The sequence below is a fragment of the Saccostrea echinata genome, unplaced genomic scaffold (genome assembly GCF_033153115.1).
Source record: "Saccostrea echinata isolate AGI-Se365-2 ecotype Australia unplaced genomic scaffold, CSIRO_AGI_Sech_v1 ptg000003l, whole genome shotgun sequence".
NCBI classification, from domain to species: Eukaryota; Metazoa; Mollusca; class Bivalvia; order Ostreida; family Ostreidae; genus Saccostrea; species Saccostrea echinata.
In genome coordinates, this window is record NW_026889752.1 from 3,276,018 (window position 1) to 3,298,124 (window position 22,107).

The window sequence follows — 22,107 nt, forward strand, 5'->3', positions numbered from 1 at the left end:
AGACAAGAAAAGCCAACTAATTTTTCCAATTTCATAATATATTGTCTTAATTTGGGTTATTTTATACAATATATGCAGTTTTTCTCATTTCAAGAGATTTTCAAAATTTGACAATCATGGAACCAGGAAAACGCCCTTACCGTATATAGTTCTTTGACAAATTGCTGTCCAATTAAATTACAGAAGGCGGAGCTAATAACCGCGCGCTACGCCCTTTAATTACTCTACACAAATATCACCATTATCTATCTATATTGTATAGAAATTTACCAAGAATTTTAATGTACGTTTCCCACTCTTACCAATACATAATTGATGTGCATGTACATCAGTTATAAAAGTGTGAATTATTCTCATGCAGTTATGCATGCAATGGGAGAGGAAGTCACTTGTATCGAGTCTGCGTCCTTTAACTAGCCTATTTTTAAGTAAGAACAGAAATTTTAGATAAAATGCCAGGTATGAACTCCAAGAGACACCCAAAATGTAAGGTGTATTTGATTTAAGAGACAGTACAGTACAGTAGTTCTTTTTGACTTTGCTTTTGGAGGAGAACACAAAAAAGTACATATACGTATACATAAAACAATAAATGATCAAAAACAATTTGACGACCGATGTGGCGTGGAGTTGCTAACTTAAAATAATGGCAAAAAGCAATGTAATCAGAATGGGTCAGAAGACAGTTTTAATATAAGAAAGAGATTTTTCCATGCCTCATATCTTCGGAGAGCCTGTTCCAGTGTGTAGCTACACTAACACCAAGCCTTTGATTCCAATAAATTGGTCTGAGTACGAGGTTTGACTGACAGCTTGGAATTCTCAGAGTCCAGTTATCATACTAGGGAATATAAATGTAAAGTCTTGAAATAAGGCATCCAATTAAAAAATCAACCCTAATTTTATTACATTGTACTTATGGGGATTTAGAAGGATTGCACTAGCTGGTACATCTTCTCGAATAAAAATCAGTCCATTTCTCTGGAGGAAGAAGGAAATATAATGATAACGAACAGTAATCAAGCTCAAAGTCAAATGAAATAATACAAATCGGGAAGAGAACAAATACGGACCTTTAAAACAAACATCAGAGTTGGGATCAGGTGCCATCGGAGAGTAAACATCTCCGGACGACCGGTCACATCCGCAGTGTGTTTATTGTCATGATCAGGCAAACAGGAAAATCCGTAGAAAATTCAGTGTTTAAATAATGACCTAACAAATTGTATGAAATGCATCAGTCAGCATCATGCTTAATGATAGATTGTTTTTGCTGACAATGTCACTGTATTTGCTGACAAGGTCATTCTATCGACCATATAACTTGCAAAATGACTGTATATATATATATACTTGTGTCATCAACTTGATTTTAAATAATGCCTCGCTTAAGAAATTGTTCATACGTGGAGCATGCTCTTGCGTATCAAATCAACTAAGGGATATCAACCCCTATGAAGGTGATAAAGGTATATTGCTACATAAATAAAGGAAGTTGATGATAGAAAAATGGAGTTTATCAGTTTATCATGAAATTTAAAGAGCCAGTAGTTTGCTTGATTTATTGTATTATTTTAAAAATTTTGAAAAATATGTGCATAAACTTAGATTTGATATTAAACTGTAGAGATGTTCATGCTCCACGACACTCATCTGTGTTACTTAGTCTAGCTGTTCTTCATCAGCAGATTTTATTTTAAAAAATTGACCCAATATTGTAGCCCTGATCTAAAATAAAACTTGAATCTAAACTACCTAAACTATCTAATATACCTGAGTTTACTTGTGTGTCAATGTGACTGATAATGACTGTTGTTCATAAAAAGAAGAATCTAAACAAAATCATATATGTTCCCATATAAACTTTGGTCTCCTATTTTGGCCTTACCCTAATCTAGGGTCCATGCATGATTTGAACAAAATTTTATCTACACTACCTGAGGACGCTTCAGTATAAGTATGACTAATCATGGCTTTGATGTTCTTGAGAAGAGCTATCATAAAACGCATTGAATAATTTTAGAACAGTTAAATGACATTTTTATCATCATAATGAACTGCTCCACTTACCGAATCACTATTACAGTTACAATTGAAAATGTTGGAGAAAGAAGAAATTCACAAATTAGAATTTCTATTGTTACATGTACTTTCAATTGCAATATGAAGTGCCAACGACGAAAAAAAACCCTAAAATTATCTGTGGATAATTTTGAATTCAGAAAATGGTCCTTAGCTCGGAACCAAAAAAAAAAAAAAAAAAAAAAAAAAAACCTTGTTTACTTAATTTGCTCCCGGACAAAAATTATATCTGGGTACAAAACGTAATTATGTCTCCTGCAAATTTCACCCGATTCCACACAATAGTCTTTAAAAAATCGCGTGTAAAAATATGACAGATTCATTTTTACCACACGGGTTGGCATTTCTATAATAAGAGTACACAAAAGCAAATGCCACAGTCTGCTAAGGAAGTTATCAAAAAAGACAAAAATATGGCTTGTCACTTAATCAGTATAGATATAATGAATTAGATTAATCGCATATCTTTGCATGTTTGAAAACAGAAGTATGTCTGAAGTGACCAGTTTAACACCAACAATAATTAGATAGTTTAAATATACACACAGATGACGGATATTCATACCACGATAAATATCTCGTAGAAATTTCTTTAAATATTTAAACAAAAGAGAGAACTAAACTGGCATTCAATGTGATGTGAGAAAAGATATGGCCACTTTGCGTAACCTTCAAGGATTTCAATAGAAAATTGTTTACGTTAAGTGTTTGAATCAAAATGCTGCATATCAAATTACGTTGCCTCGTAATTGTTCATCACCATTATATATACTTCGGTCCTTTGAGATTCCTGACAAATCCTGATCCGCAGCAAAATAGAAAATATGGGAGCATTTTCCATCTTCGTAACCCTGCTTCTAGTGTCCGTTGTATGTGCAGTGGACAAGACCAGAGAAGATGGCGCGCGCGGATCTGCTGTTGTGGAAGCGGTGGTTGATTTACTTAGAGAGCGATGTATCATATCTGATGATAATTTCTATTTGAGAAGAATGGCTTATGCTGCCAGTAGAGATGGAGAGAAAAGCGACACCTATCTGCAAGGATTTCATGGTGGCATCTGGCAGGTATTTAGTTTTTAAAAAACTTCCTTTTCTTACTTCGAGCCAGTGTTTGATGTGCGATTAAAAAAGCCAGAATAGTTAATTAATGATTAGCGACAAACTTTGTAGATCAATCAACAGAAGTTTCTTCTTACCCAAACTTCTTACAATTTACGAAATCAACGTAATGGAATTCAAAGAAACTTCAGCATAAATTGGTCCCGCGTCACATGGTCAGACCTTCGGAAACCATTATACTCAGGCATTGCAGCTGCACTGTATGTGCAGTATGTTCGCGAGAGATACCGAACTACCATTCCCTCAACCATTGATGCTCAAGCGCTCTTTTGGACCAAAGAATTTGGTGGACAAAGAAATGATTTTCTTGCAGTAAATAACCTTCGCCAGGGTACGTTAAAATGTCACTCTACTGCTACAGTCCCTGAAACGTTCTACTTTCCCATTTTTCCCTTCTCTCACCATTCGTTCAGCGCGCATCAACGTTCGTTCAGCGTGCATTCACGGTCACCGTGCGCTCACCGTTCACAGTTATGTGTTCAATCAGCTACGTTAAGGAAAGCTTGGATTCACATTTGTTAGGCATGGTGACGTCATTTAAAATTCAATGAGTAGCAAACATAAAATAAACTGCAGGATGATGCGTAAATAAAAGGTTGTACGCATTTGTTTTATTCACAAATATGAAAAAAGGGGAAATCTCAAAATATGATAACAATATTGCCGAATATTTTGAAACAAATTTTGTGTCATATATAACGTCATTCGTTTCGTTTGTTTGTTGTTGAACGCTCCTCTTGAGAATTCTTCACTCATATGGAGACGCCACCACTTGCCGGTTGCAAATTTTGACCTATGCTCGGCACTCAATGCCATTGAGCAGTGAGGGATCTTTTTTCGTGCCAGCATCTACTGCGACACTAGACCTCAGATTATACGGTCTCATCCGAAGGACTGGTTTCCACGTTCCACAGTGGCATTCGAACCCGCGACGTAAAGATCAACTCCTTGACTTGACGCAGTATAAATAAATGATCCAAGGAGTGGATCCATTGGTTTAATAATTACAAAAAATATTCATTAAATATAAAATCATCGTAAAATTTTAAGTCTAATTTATTTAATTGAAAACAAAACATTTCTTAATAATTACAAAAAATGATTCATTAAATATAAAATCATCGTCAAATTTTCAGTTTAATTAATAAAACTGAAAACAAAATTATTTCTGAAGAACAGCTATGTAAATAATTAATTAATAAGGACCTTATTCAGCTGCACAACGTCAGAGAATGTAAAGAAAATCGCTGCAGTGTAATACGATAAGCATATTCTCGATAAACCCCCAAAGTGCACGGGCATGCACTAAAACATTTAAGCTGAAATGGGGAATATCAATTGCTTATATTACGTATATATAGGATCTCCGATGATTTGTAGTTGGATATGATTTTTATCCAACGAGTTGTGTGTTTTTTTTTTATCCCCGAGCCTTGGCGAGGGGATAAAAACACACAACGAGTTGGATAAAAGTCATATCCAACTACAAATCATGGGAGATTCTTTTTATCCCATGTTTAATACTTCACAACCAATGTTTTACACTGTTTTATATAGGACTCCGCTTTATTTTACTTCATCACGCTAACGCAAAAACCATTGTGACGTCACAACTGCACTTAACTGTGGAATATGAAAAAATTATCCAATGAGTCATATCCACGGGATAAAGGGGTAAACATGGGATAAATTCGTATATTCTAAAAGGTGCTGGGAGTTGATTCTAGTCTGAAGAATATTTTTTGTTTAAATTCTTAACGATGTAGAGGCGAAGTGGAAATTGTTTTTCCTATTACACACATTCTCGGCAAAATTGCGAGTACTTCCTAAACAACACTAGCCTCTGACAGTGTAGCACTTTGCAAGTAAGGTATGTAAAGCTCTTCTAATGTGTATCAATTTTTATGGCCAAAAACAAACGGATGCCCTTGCATAAGCGTCATTTTCTACATTCAGCCTTATAATTTATTTTTACGAAAGTCACGTGATAAACAGCTGATATATACTATGAAAATGGTACTAAGTACGACACAAACAAATTCATCACTGGTAACTATATTAAGTTTTAGTTTCTATTTTAAAGTTACTATTTTTACAGTGATTATTATATGTTATACATATTAAGAAGGTATTAAGATCACATTTCCATTGATTTCCTTAATAACATAGCTGAGTGCAGCATTCAGCTGGCGCTCACAAAGCATTCAGCGTTTGCTCACCGTTCGTTCACTTTGCGTTCAATCCCCCCCCCCCCCCCTTAAAAAAAAACAGAAAATTTATGACGGAGATGAAAGTGCATAAGTTTTCTTTACTTTATATTGTCAAAGTCTATGGTTAGAGAGAAAAAAATTCTTCCTTCACTGTAACTATATACGTTTCCCATTCGAAAAAATTAAGAGAACCCCTTTTTTCCTGAATCAGCTAGATAGTCGGTATTTAAAGTATATTTTAATTCAAATTAAACAAGAAGTTAATGCATTTTGTGACATAAAAATTTAGTCTCAAAACATATATGCATCTAAGAAAGTCTTTTAACAATCATAGTTCAAAATACACGTGCCGGCGGTGGTATTTGAAATTGGCAGAGAGTATGTATCAAATTCATGCGGCTTAATTATTCCAAGTATTTATACCCAATGTATTTCATTTATTTATTTATTTATTTATTTATTTTTTTTTTTGGAGAAATGTTAGAATCATATCTAGAAATGATAAAAAAAAAAAAAAAAAAAAAAACGTTTTAAACTTCTTGGAAATACTAGCAATAATTTATTCGCCTTCGATGTGATGCTTAAACTAGAAGCGATTTGACAATCTTAGCAAAACTTATTTAAACATTCCTATATTCATATTATGCATTAAAAAATAATTTTCTCTATTTTTATTAAAATATACTGGTATAAGAGTTTTAGTTTTCGTCGGGGGGGGGGGGGGGGTTATTCATCACTTATTCCAATATCGCTCTCTAAATGACATACATGTAAATGCAAAATATTATTTTTGGGATACGTTTGAAATATTAGTGGGACCTAGCTCATAAACACTAATCATTATAAGTAAATTGTGTACAGTAATCATGGATTTGTTTGTTCACTGTGAAAAAATGAGATGAAATGATTTTAAAAATTGTAAGTGAATTAAAGGGTGATGACTAGAAAACTTATAAAGATTTTCCGTAAATTAGATTGAATGTAGAACGCAACAAGCGAGGATTCAGACAGGATTCACTACCGTTATAGCGTACGAGAGAGAGAGAGAGAGAGAGAGAGAGAGAGAGAGTTGTTGATACATGTAAGTTGGAGATATAGAAAAAAAATGTTTTCGGAAAACAATTCTTTTACATCCTTCATTAAATTGTAAATGTGTGTATCAAAAAACGTCTGCAGTCTCTGCTTGTTGATATGGGAAGGAAAAAAAAATCAAAATCTCCCTATTTTTTTTAAATAAATCTTTTATTAAGAGTTTCAATTTCAAGTACATTGACGTTCGGTTATCGTGTCATGTCTGCGAGAATGACAATTTGAAAGCAAGTGAACAATTGTCAAACGAAAAACTAACAACAAACGGTAAACTGAAAACATCGCAGTCTCGAGTGATAAACAATATTGACGTATTTACAATGAACTGTTAGTGCCATTTTGTAACCGTGAAATATTTGTTTTCAAATATTCAGAATTATTTAAACAGAATTAACTGTAATTAAATATTTACGAAATCTAATCTAACCTAGCTAAAACCGATAGGTAAGGGCGTCAACTTTAATGTACATGAGATTAAAAACGTAACTAAATCATTTTTACAAATACATATATAAATACATGTAAATTGAAAAACTTGGATGATTCATAAAAAAAATATTTTGAACATAAGTTTGACTTAGCTAAGACCTAGCTAAGTCCGTTTTATGCTACGGTTTAAGCCATACTTAAGTAGTACTTAGGCAGGTTTTAGAATTCACCTAAAACATACTTATGACCTTACTTAAGTCAAAAACTTAGTAAGCTTTATGCTCCGACCCCCTGTACATTTTCAAATGATTTTGATTGACAGCTAGGGCAAGCAAGTTGACTTCGTGTGAACTTGAAGGACAAAAAAAAAACAAAACAAAACAAAACAAAACAAAACAATTATGAGTACCAAACAAATGGAATTGTTGATAAAGAATGGTAACTTTCACTGCCTGATTTATTCAAAATAATTAAAACTTAAGAATTTTTGTTTGATACAGCTAGGTTCGTTGAATTTGGTGAAGGGGGTGGGAAGGGGGGGGGGGGCTAAAGATACATCTAGAAGTCTGCTCAATAAATCATCATTAAAAACAGGCACGTGCCGTGTCTCATAAATATATTATTGCATTAAAATTTAGATTACATAAAAACATACTGACCTTTGTAAAATATTTTCAATTGTGTTTTTTTGATCATTGTACACGGAACCGCCTTTGTACAGAACCGACTTTGCACAGAAAAAAAAAAAAAAACATGTATGGATGTAATTCATTCCATAAGTCATCTCCTCTTCTAAAAGCTACAAAATTTGTAGTGATTTTATAGACCAAGTAAGAATAAACATATCTATTTTACAGCTGGAATAATTTTAAATGTTCTTAACTTAGGTTCGGTATTAATGACAATGATTTACAGCGATAACTCGTCTGTGACTAAACAGCTTAATTAAACATAAAACATATCTGCAGAAAATATTGTAAGAAACATAATTAATATGTATACTTAATGTGCATGTATCACATCTCTTAGGACAATATGGGAACGTTTTTTTTACTTATTTATCCATTTATTCCTTTACTTATTTATTATTTATTTATTTGTTCTGGAAGCGTTCGGAAAAAAAAACCCGATATGGTTTGACAACACTGGTTTTCTGAGTAACTAACTTCATATGACCTAAATATTCATAGTCTACCCCAAGCATAAGCACCCCACTGTCCAATAAAATGATACAGAATGTTATACTGGCCTTAATAACTAGGACGATTCAATCAGTGCATGCAAAAAAATGTACCTTATACTTCGAAGAAATTTCCGCATGGGCTGGTCGTGCAATGGGGTGCAGCACATATGTAGACCATCTAGACCAGATAGCTCGTCCTTCCTGAAACCTCTGTGGCGCCAAGAGTGAATCCGACAAAAACTTGGTCATGATCTCCAGCTGCGTATTCGTTTTCACATCAACGCCATCCCGCAGATACTGGCAAATATTATTACAACTCCTCGCCAAACAAGTCGGTGTCTCCATTGATATAAATGTTTCCGGTTAACGTCGTTCAGTTATTACATTCACATATTATTTTAAAATCTGGATGAAAACTACGTTTGGCGGGAAAAAAATAAATTAAATAACCACGGATTATTAGCACTCGCATTATAAATCTCCGTCGATCAAATTTTCGAAAGAGTGCCTGTCCAAATTAATCAAGTCCAATCATCAGAAAAATATACACCACTTGGACATTGAAATATCTGTACATGTATATGAGCCGTGCACATCTACACCAACGCCCGGTCAAGTACTGTAAACAATAAAGTAAACTCTAACCGCACAAACTGTGACAATACTTAGTTTTTGTTTTTTTCAAACATTAGGTACTCGATAAGTAGATAGAATGTTCTATCGTTAAAATGATAAATGTCCTACCGGTTTAACGATAGAATGCGTTCCGTGCATTGTCTATGTAGCAAAGAAAATACGGGAGATAACTCTAACTCAGTGCATATACTATGAAAAATCCCGAGAGTTCCGAATGTCAACATGGTGTGTAAATTTGAAACGAGTAAAAAACGTTGGTGAAAAAGTGTTGAATTCTTCCGTTATATGGATTAGTTTTTTAGATGAAAGGTATTTACAGTCTCAAAAAGGTTTGTTATGATTAATTTGAGTGTTATTTTCAATGCAACTTCATTAATTTTCTCCAAAATCGTTTCGGAGCGATTCTGCAATTTTCTGCTACATTACGGGTACATGGGAGGCATTCTAACCGTGGTGAGGGCCTGTCCCGAGACACAGTTAGATTATTCTAACTACTCGATAAGGTGGGAAAGCACGCCTTCTAGCTAACTTTAACTATCAGAAAAAGTTGTATTGTCTTCAAATTAGACGTGCCTCGTGTAAACGGTGGTCAGCGTGCGGGTATCAAAATACAACTGATTCGCTTAGCTGGCCACGTGACCTTACACCATCCTTGGTTAGGCGTAATTAGTCAGTACATTGGCCAAGACGTGGATCTAAGAATTTCTACAATAAAGGAACTATACAAACATTTAATCCTTATGGATTCTTTTCAAATAAACAAGACAATGACATATTTAGTATTTTATCCTCCCCCCTTTTCCTCTCTGTCATTTTTCTCTAATTGTTAACAAAGCAAGTTTTGTTTAATGTCTTGGATTCTGAATAAAATGACCTTGACCTTCATATTACAAATACCCCTTCGTCATAAAGTTTTCAAAAATGCTAAGGCTTCAGACTTACTACAAAATGATGGTTAATTTACATGTGAATTTTCAATACCCCCCCCCCCCCCATTTCGAAACAGCGAGGTAGAAAATGCAGGTATAATTGAAAGGGAAGATCTTAAGGGTTCATGAATAAAATTCAGTGCCGCTGATGTGATCTGATATTTTACCAGCATTCATTCTTCTTCTGTTTTTCTATAGAATTTATAATTATTATATTTAATAGATGTATTTTTTTTAAAGTAGCGATTGTCAGCTGAATTCATTAGCATTTTGAGTTTTCTAATGAACGTATTACTTGCATGTGAATAATTTCATTCAATGATATTTAGAATTATTGAAACTTAATTTTCGTCATTTTTATTAATTGAAATCCTTGGATCCGCTCCAGCAGGTGGGTAAAGGCCTCATCACTTCTATAGACAAAACAATCAGCACGCCGGAAATGTTCACGATTCTGCTAAACTAATAAAATTTACACTAAGTTTGTCATCTCATAAAAAAATCAGTCCCTGTCCAGTGCCGAAATGTCCAAATTGAAGAGGAAAATTCAGGAATTATTTTGCTTCAGCCATGTTTTGACGTGAACCTTGAACGACTTCGCAAGCTCTACTTTCATTTCCCCTAACTTTGGTTCCATCAAACCTTGCAACCGTAACTTGGTTCGTTTGTGTGTGAAAGTGTGCGTGTGTGTGTGTGTGTGTGGGGGGGTGTTTCTACGAATACCCATTTCTTTAAGCATTGAACAATCTAAAAGGTTATCGTTTGGTTCGGGGTGACATAAGCTATTGCTTGCAATAGCAGAGTTTCTAGTTATTCTAATGACTGTTGTTTCATTTAACAAATGTTTTTTTTTTTTTGTTTTGCACCTGACATAAGAATGCAATAGAATACATACAATGCAAGGAAACTATAATAGACATTCCGAATAAATCGTTCATCTTTCGTTCACCGTTCATTTTGCGCTTGGATTTGCGCTCCGTTTGCGTTCTGCGTTCGCTCACCGTTCACCGTTTACCAACCGTTCACCAAATTGCGTTCAGCGTTCACACACCGTTCGCTCAGCATTTGCTCACCGTTCAAGTGGAAAAATAGAACGTTTCATGGACTGTATCATTGCAAATACAAGATCTATCATCAATTCACGCATTTTAAAACGAAAAGTTTCAATCTAGACAAACATTCTAAATTCAATAAACAACAACAACTAGATAAGCTCTCAGAAATATTTTGCAGTATCCTGTGACATGAAGCCTGTAGATCTTGTGTTTGTGGTCGACGAATCTACAAGCATCGGTAAAACAAATTTTAATAAAATGAAGAACTTTCTTGAGAACCTTGTGGACCAAATAACCATTTCAAACACTGCATTTCGCGTTGGACTCGTCAAGTTCCATACGTCTGCCACTACAGTGTTCGATCTAAACACATACAGTCAGAAATCATCTATTAAGGTAAGTTGGATTCTATCAGTAGAAAAACAGAATTGTAGATGAATTTGATTTCTGGTCAACAAAACTTTTAGTTGAAATACTGAGTATGTGGAAAGGAGAAGCTTGACATAACCTAAAAAAAAAAAAAAAAAAAAAAAAAAAAAAAAAAATAGACGGCTCTTGTTCTAAACGGGCATATAACAATGTTTTCAAATTTATTTATCAGGCAAGAGAAAACCTTAAACCATAAAGGAAAAAACACTCTTTGCAAAATGCAAAGAATATATTTTAGTACTTAATGTAAAATACTCGTACATATCCCTTATACTAGACCTTAATTCCATCTTGTCTCCATACATTGTAACCCATGCTGTAAATGTGTAATTCATCAATGCTAACATCATGAAATGTGATGATAACGTCAGTGATAAAGCTCAATACATTGAAACAATACAAAATTAAAAGAAGGAGAATACTCGGACCGCAAAGAACATTTGAGGTGGAATAAGGTGCCAAAGAGGAGTAAGCATCCTTTGTCGACCTATCACAGCTGCAATGAGTCCTTTGTCTTGATCAGATAAGCGTATAAACTTCAGAGAACTTAGCGTAAAAACAATGGCTTAGCACTTTATATTTAAACGTCATTTAACATAGGTTGTATTTGCAAACAGGGCTATAATAGAAGTTGACTTAAAACTATATCTTGATACCCCTATACAAATTTGTATGTTGTTGTACAAAACTCCTGAAGTTTCTTCTTCACTGCTGTTAATATCTTAATAAAGAGTAAAGAAAGAGACTTTGAAGAACATTCACTGGAACCTGTTATGTATCTTTGTTTGCAAAGATTCTATGTAGTTTAGGAATCCTAAATATTTTTCAAATTCACAATAATCAAATTGAATTCGAATAACGATAACAATATTGGATTTTTAAACTACATAAAATCCTGTACAACAACATATTTGAGAAGTGTTGTAAATCAGATGTGGATGCTTAAACCTCAGAGGAACTTTTAAATAAATTGAAATCACAAAACGTTACCAAAATCAATCACATCTAAATCTACGACTTTTCAATACTTTATACAATCATTCCCTACGATAAATAATATTCCACACATTTGAACAAAAATAGACACCTGGGTTTCTTTAATAAGAATGGAACTAATTTACACTGTACATACTTTGTCACTGACCTTCTGCAAAATTATTTTGTGAAAAATAAAAATTCATCTTGTACAGTAACGCACAAGTATTCCGATATTGATATTAAAAGATGCTCGAGATTCTGTTGACAATATCTTTTTAGTTCCGGAGATCAAGTCTTCCGACAAAGTGTTGGAATTCCTAATGAATATACTTATTGCGCCCATTATTAGCAGACCTACTTTTGTATTCATATGAAGCAGAATTTATTCAAAAACAAAAAAAAAAAAAAAAAAAAAAAAAAAAAAAAAAAAAAAAAAAGAAAAGAAAAGAAGTCATTGCTGTGGCTTTCAATTCGACAATAAGATTTATCGATTAACAACATTCATTTTCATTCTCACTTTGATTCGATACATCTCCAAAAGTGGTGTAATAACTCGAAATAAGACACCACAAAGTCTGACACATCTGTTTCCTATTTGGATATTTTACTAGAAAAGACATTTATGGCAACCTAACAGCAAAACCTAATGCTAAACTTGATATTTTTATCTTTTGTATCATCAACTTCTCTTATATATGTAGCAATGTACCATTACCACCTATATACGGAGTTTATTTCTACCAGTTGATTCGATACACAAGAGCATGTTCTGCGGACGAACAATTTCTAAAACAAGATAAGCTATTGACAAAGAACTTGATGATACAAGGACAACAACAGGTCAACATTTCGCAAATCTTGTGATCGATACAGTGACCTTGTTAATTGCGAATACAATATATTGTAAGTCGAATGCTGATTGACGTTTTTCATACAAAAGGTAAGGCCATTTTTTCACACTGAATTTTCAACAAATGTTTTCCATTTGCCTGAACATGTCAAGGAGTGTACGGCGAGTGTGACTGGTTGACAGGGGATCCTTACTACTTTATGGCACCTGATCCAACCCCTAATGTATTTAGAGGTTCTTGTTTTCTCTGATCCCTATTTGTATTGTTGGACTTTTAAGCTTGATTACTGTTCGTTATCTTCATATTTCATCTTAATATCAATGACGAGAGAGATATAAATTTGATTCATGAATGGATTGGAAGTTCTTTTGGAGAAGAACAGATGTATTGATTGATTGATTGTATGTTGTTTTACGTCCCATTCGAGAATTTTTCACTCATATATAGACGTCACCATATACCGGTAAAGGGCTTCAAAATTTGACCTTTACTGGGCACTCAGGGCCTTTGAGCAGTGAGGGATCTTTATCATGCCAACGCCTATGTTTAAAAATGTAAAAAAAAAAAATATTGAAGTCAGAGAAATATAAATGATATACAAATGTTCGTACAGAGAGCCATTCAGAACATGAGTTATGTACGAGGAGGCACGAGTATCGGAGAAGGTATAAAGAGCGGTCGTACTGTGTTCAGCCGATCGTCAAGGTAAGTTGGACAAAAAATATACTTTTCGTATGATACAAGAAATTAGAAGGTATGAACATTAACACACTCATAAAAATAAATTAATTCACGTTTAAATTCTTACAATGAATCTATTCTTTCCGGTTTTCCCAGGAAAGACGCCACAAAAGTAATGATCCTGCTCACGGATGGACAATCCAAAAATAAAACTTTGACAGCCCAAGAAGCCAACAGAGCAAAGTAAGAACACATGATAAAATACAAAGGAGTTTTCCACTTAAGTATAGTATCGTTGTTCTTTTTTCTCCCTTATTTGATTAAACATGAGGATGCGATTTTTCAAAAATCTAAGAACATGTATTTTGAGGTGCTGAAAAGTTTTTTAGTTAATGCAGTTGATGATTTTTGAAAATAGAGAGAAAATAGAATAGCAATGCAAGTGTGTATAACTGCCCCTTTAAGAGTTATTTGAAATATTAACAATGTATAGCTGTATCAACACCCATGCACTACGACTCCGTAGTACGATATCAGAAAAGCTGAGGAGATAATTACTCATATTTATTTACAGTTTATGTTAGATGTCTATTCTATAACAACTAAAAATATGTCCATAGGACATGAATGCCCCGCCGAGGGTATATTAGTAATGTGTCATTTTAACACAAATTGAGAAAAGTGAGGTCAAGGTCAAAGGAAAGGTCAAGGTAAAAAAAAAATATTGATGCAGTTGAATAGCTTACATCAGTATGTATCAGCATATGAAGTTGGACACTAATTTAAGAAAAGTGAGGTCAAGATCAAAGGAAAGGTCAAGGTAAAAAATTGTTGATGCAGTTGAAAAGGTTACATCAGTTTGTATTAGCATATGAAGTTTGATAAAAATATTATGAATGGTTATTTTAAAACTGAGCTAAACACTAATTTAAGAAAAGTGAATTCAAGGTCAAAAAAAGGTCAAGGTCAGAAAATGTTGATGCAGTTGAATAGCTTACGTCAGTATGTAACAACATATTAAGTTTGATTACACTATCTTGAATGGTATCTTTAAAACTGAGCTAAACACTAATTTAAGAAAAGTGAGGTCAAGGTCAAAGGAAAAGTCAAGGTCAAAAAATGTTGATGCAGTTGCATAGCTCTCATAAATATCTTTCAGCATATGAAATTTGATAAAAATATATTGGATAGTTTCTTTGAAACTGAGTGTGACGAAAGGACAGACGGAAGGACAGAAGGATGGAAGACGGACATGACAAACATATTCATGGCGGGGCATAAAAATGAAAATTTCAAACTCAAGGAGAGTATACAAATTTCTTTTCTTACAGGTCTAAAGGCGTATCTATTTTTGTGATCGGAATAGGTGATGTGGACAGGGAAGAAATAACCTCTGCAGCCTCGGAGCCGACTTGTGTACACGTGTTTATGTTGCAGGGGTTTTCTGGAATTAGCAATATTCTGTATGATGTCAAAAGACGATCATGTAAAGGTAAAACATTTTACGTCATTTACATAAATATGTAGCGGACAGTATATAGGGAACTTATACTGCCTCGCTACTGAGCTAGATTTTCTAGTGATGCGGTAGAGTCTCCCTCTATTTCAGACAAGTTAAGGACAGATGATACAAACAAAAATGGATTCCTGGATTGGTATATATTTTGGACCTATTTATGGTTGTAAATGATGCAAATAATAAATTTCTAAAATATTAAGAAATTGTAAACTTTCTATGATGTTCTAAATTCTCCCTTTCTGCGGCCATCTTTGTAAAAGTATCCATTTTTTGGTCATTTTAAATCCCAGTATTTTGAAACTTTGAATGAAAAGTTAAAAATTATGTGGTTAAACTTATTCATTTTACTTATATGAACATTTAATTAGTTGTTATTTCCAAGATTTTTAATAAAAGTTTGTTTGTATCATCTGTCCTTAAGCAACTCCGAGCCTGTATAAACCTGGGATGGGTGACCGCTTCACGTTACAAAATTTGTGGCAGCGTAGTGACTCTAGTGTTTTGCGACCTGCTTCAGGAAGTCTTAGAGCTAGGACTTAGTGTCCAATCACAGACGAAATATCTGTGGACGGCAGGGGTTGCTGTAACTGTAGAGGCTCCAGACCTGCTACAGCAAGCACGAAGGGTAGGCCTTTGTGTCCAGGTACGGACTTAGTGTCCGTGGACGTAATTGGTTGCCGGTACTGAGGAGGTCCAGACACAGAGAGAGCTCATGCTAAGCTTCTGGTCGAAGCTTTCCTGGGGGGGGGGGGGGGGGGGTATATATAGGGAACTTATACTGCCTCGCTAGTGAGCTAACTTTTCTAGTGATGCGGTAGAGTCTCCCTCCATTTCAGACAAGTTAAGCAACAGCAAGCCTTTATAACACTTGGATGGGTGACAGCTTCACGTTACAAATTTATAGGACTCACGGCCATGTCGGCAGGGAAAGTTTTCTCCTCCTAGACACCTGATCCCATGTTATGTTTTTCCAGGGGTGTATGATTTTGCCCTGTACACGATTTCTTGTCTACTCTATTTTGGGTTTGATTACTGTTCGTTATCTTTATCTTTACAACCATCCCCCACAAGAGGGGGGAATATAATGATAGGGGTGTCCGTCCGTCCATCTAGCTGTACGTCCGTCCGTCCGTTACGCTATGGGTTACCAATCTCTTATCCGCATCTCTTATACCACTGAATGAAATTTAATGAGACTTTCAGGGAATTTTTGTTACACAGTGCCAGTGTGTCCTCCTATTTTTTGATCGGACACATATATCGGATTTCCCATAGCAAAACCCATTCTTTCTATAATATTGAGGGTATCCATCTGTTATCCGCAACTCCTCCTATACCACTGAATAAAATATAATGATATTTTCACAGATTCTTTATTACATATTGCATTGTACATCTATTTTACTTTTTGATCTTTCACTTATTTCTGGTCTTCTTCTGACAAAACATGGACGTTTCCATTATAATCGTATGGGAGGCGGGGTATCAATTTGTGAGCTCAGTGCTCACAGTACGTCTAGTTTACATTACACTCAAGTTTTACTAATCGGTGTATATATATATATATATATATATATATATATATATATATATATATATATATATATATATATATATATATATATATATATATATATATATAAGGCAATTGTCATAAGATACTGGCTTTCTTCCAGATATTTTATATTGAACACATAAAAAGAAATTCTTAGAAATGTTTTCTTCCAGCAACCCCAATATCTGTGTAAAATACAGCTGGGGTCTTCAAAAATGTTCATCTTCTCTTTATAGCACCAAAGAAAGTGAAAGTCGATAATGAAACAACAGTGGTGGTGGATTTAAAACCAAACCGGGATGTTGAGGACACTGTGGAAATTGACACAAAGGCTCAAGTCACAGTAATAACGGTGAATATTTCTAAGTCGACGTACATCAGAATTTTCTTCTTCCCATAACCTTGCTGTAAAATTAAATATATTTCTAGTACATGTATTTAACACCAGAAAATGTATATTTTGATTTTTTAAATCTTTTAGTGGTTTTTAATTTTATTAAGTTAAACTTTATTATTGTAGACCACGAAATTATTGTAAACCAACTTTATTTACGTACATGTTTAGCGAACTTATTTTCCTCGTGATGTTTTCCCTGAGGAAATTAGTTTTCGCGGATGAATTTAATGATTAATAAATAATGATAAATAAAAGCTGTCTTAAATTATAGTTGTTTCATAATATCTTAATCTCTTCACTCTTGGTTTCATAACTGTTAAACGGATTCTTTCTTCATAACCTCAGGGTTATATTTTTGTGTTGGTATAGATTTCTTACATCTTGATTCAAAGATGACTCTATAAGACGACATCGATATATCAGATTGTCTTATAGGATAAACTATGTATTAGAATTTGTTTTACATGTAGGCGAATGTTACCTGTGGAGAGGTCGAACTCTTTGCTTCAGCTCAAACATCTACCCCAAGTGAGGTTTTCTATGACGTGAAAGGAGTAGCACGAGACAACGAACCAGCCTCGTTTTCAATTAAAAACCGCGGTCGGACTGTATTTGTTCATTACAAAGGAAAGGTCATTACAACGATGGTGTATTGCAAAACAATTAACAAGACGTTCAGTATAACATTCAACCAAGCAACAGGTGGGCAAATGATGAAGATCTGCTTGGCTATTTCAAAGATAAATTGGTATCAGTATATTTAAATATATTTGTACGAAAAGAAAAGTACTTTCACTCTTCACTGAAGAGTAGTGCCGTTTGTGAATTTGGTATAAAAGAGTAATGTATAGAAAACTGTGCACAATGTGTAAAAGAGGCAACTTTACTTACCATGTATTTTAAAAATATAATTTTTTTTTTTCAGATGAATGTAAAAGAAAACCATGTAAAAATGGTGCAATTTGCATAGATCTTCTAAGCGGTTTTACATGTCAGTGTGCTTCTGGCTACACTGGGAGATTATGTGAAAAAGAGGTTAATATGTGTGAAAGCTCACCATGTCAAAACTGGGGAACTTGTTCGAAGAATGGTAATGGTTATCGATGTTATTGTGCGTCTGGTTTTACCGGAAAGAATTGTGAGGTCAATATTGACGATTGCACACCAAACCCATGCAGGAATGGTGGATCATGCTCGGATCTCGTTAACAACTTCCGCTGTTCGTGCCCGAATGGTTATACTGGTAAAGCATGCGATGTCACAGTAAACCACTGTCGGTCTTCATCTTGTGAAAATGGAGGTAGCTGTATCAACTCACCCAGTGGCTTTAGTTGTTATTGTCAAACTGGATTTACGGGCTCAAACTGTGAGAATGGTAAGCAGATATATATGTACATATATGCACATAATTAGACTAATATTCCACACCTCTTTCAAGAAATACTGAGTAGGGCATATTGTTCTGCACGAAGTTATCTGATTAATACCTAGGGAACCCTTTGCTTGACAATCATTCCACTTCAGACACACATTTTTTTACGACTAATAAATGATTCAAAATATAATTTTTGTTCACTCGATTAAAAAGCAAAGGTTTCTATAAAAATGTTTTCTCTAACATGTAAATAATTCTTCATAAACGGATGAGGTAAGGGGTGAGGGATGTGTATTTTTAAAATTTCTTATTACATGTACTTCCTGTACTGAAATTTGGGATATGTATTAGTGGTTTGTTGCTAAAGCTGCTCAACTGAAATTGTTTATTGTATGGACAAATCGCATCTAAGCATATATGATAGTATTTTATTCTACAAAAAAAGTTAAAATCATTTATGATTCATTTAAATGGGCATACACTGTATATATATTTTTTGCAACATAAAAATCATTATTTTTTGGGATGTCAACGGGTACCCGCTTAAACGAATACTCGATCGAACATCCGAGTATCGAATACTAAAATTGGTACTCGGTTACTCGGATTTATATTTTTTTTATTATTTCAAAACTTATCAAAAACTAACTTTTAAAGTCATACTGTATTGACTGTGTAATTACAGTAATTAATTACCCATTACCTGTCACATAGCTGTTTTCACCTATTGTGGCTCTTAACTTTTGATGGCTTCAATGATTTGTTTTCAATGAACATCGTTTTAATATGGTCTATTATCTTTAAATCATTTTAAAATTATTTAGTTAGTATATGGTAGCGACATCGGACATGCAAAGAAATGCCGCTACGTATACCCATTTCAAAAGTGGAGAAATACTTAGAATTAGAATAACCAACATATGAAATAATATACGATTAGCGATCCCAACAAAGTTCCGTCTTTTTTGCTAGTCTAATCATTGCAAAGCTGCTTAACAGATTGTCCTCCTCTTGCGTTGATCAAATAGGATTCCTAAACAAGAACTGTAAACCGTTTGTTATTATCGGTACATTAATTGATGTCTTGTGTGCATATTTGATAAATAAATTTAGTACAAATTCATTTTCGTTGGACTCGATATATATATAGATGCAGTACAAACCTGATAAAAACGGCGTTGGTGTTTACCTGGGTTCAAGAAAATTAACACATTTGTATTTACATTTTCTTCCGAATATTCGTGTACTCGATAGGAAAAACATCCGAGTAACCGATTATCAAACATTGACCGATTTGGCATCCCTACTTTTTTTTGATCCGATGCATTTTCAAATCATTCAAATTATTGTTTTACAAAAGAATAAAAGAAAAATATTGACTTACAATTGTTATCTGCAGTTGATTTCTCTCTATTTATGTATGAAGAAAGTAATTCCGTCTCATCAAAACCTATCAGTTGGAATCTCAAATAAGGGAGTGCATGTCCACGGAGGACTTAAAAATTTTGCTGACAAAATCTGTACGGAAAAAAAATCATGATATGAAATTTCCTTATTGTTTTGCAAATGTAATCAAATAAAAATAACCTTTTAATTAGATAATTTCTTTTTATGTAGGTATAGTTCAACAGTCGAACTCCAAGTGTATACCTATGGGTAATATTTATCACATACCATATCCAAAGGATAAGACAAAGTTCATTCAGTGTGATGAGTTTGGGGGATCTTTCGTCATGCCTTGTGCTCCTGGGACTCAGTTCAACAAAGACTATCAAACATGCGTTCCCAGAAAAACTGTGGAGTGTCCAAGAGCAGGATACTATACATTTGCTGATCCGCGTGACCCTGGTAGATATTACCAATGCAGTAATGGTGTATCGTATTTAAGGTCATGTCCTGGAGGCCTCGTCTTTGACGACAATCACAAGTCATGTACCTGGCCCACTAGTAAACGACAGCAAACAGAGTACAGCACCCTAACTGATGGCGATGACGAAGGAGATGATGCCGAAGACGATGATGATGATATATTTGACGATAATGATGACGCAATGGAGTCTGAGCGCGACGTGGAAGAAGGCAAAATAGATGCCACTGATGAAAAACAAAGAATGCGCAATCTCGAAAAATTGAAAGAGGTTTTTAGAAATCTTCTTGATGATAACGAATAAATTCTTTGACGTTTTAAAGTGAAGATTTATTTTAAGGATATCCGATCCTCAGCCAGGAAGGATAACTCTTAAATTTATTATTTTATGTAAAAAGTCTCAAAATGAAGCTTGAAATTGAGATCTTTTCGTGCAAAAATTTTCATTTTATTCACCTTAATATGATTCAGGTTCTTTGAAGTCTTAGAAACGTTTTTTTTTTATTTGTTTTTTTTTTTAAAAAGTTGACATTTGTACCCCATAATAGAAAAAAAAATGAATTCATTTTTAAAGAAATTGAAATTGAATTTCCTTTAGTCTAGCATTAGATACCACTGCTTATTAGCATGATATGAAATTAGATGTGAAATGTGATGCCTAGCAATGATAGCACACGCTTTTTACACTTGTATTATATGACAATTGAAGTAAAAAGAAGAACTAAAATTCTGAATAATCATAAAAAAATGATTTTCTCCAAATGCCTGGATACCATTGTTTTTCTATCCTAAATTATATTTGTTGATCAAATTTCAATTACGAAATGCATAGCTGGTTTTTTTTATTCGCATGTCCTTAAAATATATTTGAAATTTGATAATTTTCCCTATATAATATGATTAACTTAAATGATGAACTTTGAAAAAAAAAAACATGTGTAAATTCACCTTACTATGTGAAATCAGATACATTTTTGTGAGCATTTTCAATTACTTAAAAGCTGATTTTCAAAACCTGAGGATTGGACTACCTTAAGAAAAGTACAATTATGTTAAAGATTAATCTGCTGTATATATTATATGTATTCATGTGTATGTCTAAGTCAATTGGGTGAAATTGAAAATATTCTTATATTTTCTTTTGTTTTTGTTTGTATTTCTCAACAAATATTGTACACAGTCGATCTTTAAGTTGAAGAAATAGATTAAAAACTGTTTTTCTGTATATTTCTAAATAAAAGAAGATGATTTGTTCTGTTTGGGTTTTTTTTTTAGTTTTATTTCTTTTCCGTTGTACATTCAGTAGACTGCGTGGTCAAAATTCATAAATCAGTAAAACAGAGACTCCAGGAAACCCCATAAGTGGGATCAGATGTCGAGGAGGAATAAGCATCCTCTGCTGGACCGGTAACAATCACAGTGTATACAATCTGTATGAATTAGGTAAACCGTAGTCAAAATGGTATAAAAACAATAAGAATTAATGGGAAACATGTCAATCAAAATACTACCTATCAATCGATGGCATTAAATCGATTATAGAATTTATGAAATAATTTAGATAGTTGAAACCCCTGACGGATTTTCTACACCCGGGAAGAAAAAATTCTACTACACATGGTAGTTCGTTGTTCAACCGTTTCGATATCAATGGAAACAGTTTTAAAAATCTTAAGTGTAAATGCATTTTTGTAGTTTCGTAAACATTGTCCAAGCCAACCGTG

At 33.9% G+C, this 22,107-nt stretch overlaps 1 protein-coding gene across 1 annotated transcript; it reads left to right on the forward strand.

The window, feature by feature from the left end:
- Positions 1 to 2,879: 2,879 nt before the first annotated feature.
- On the forward strand, positions 2,880 to 20,687 carry LOC133178685 (matrilin-2-like; the record flags this gene model as incomplete). Its single annotated transcript, XM_061313406.1, has 10 exons — positions 2,880 to 3,146; positions 3,252 to 3,531; positions 10,910 to 11,127; positions 13,603 to 13,694; positions 13,827 to 13,913; positions 15,002 to 15,162; positions 16,981 to 17,096; positions 17,612 to 17,843; positions 18,067 to 18,516; positions 20,134 to 20,687. Coding segments are annotated over 10 exons (2,457 nt in total), but the record flags the coding sequence as incomplete, so codon positions are not given.
- Between the last annotated feature and the right edge of the window lie 1,420 nt (positions 20,688 to 22,107).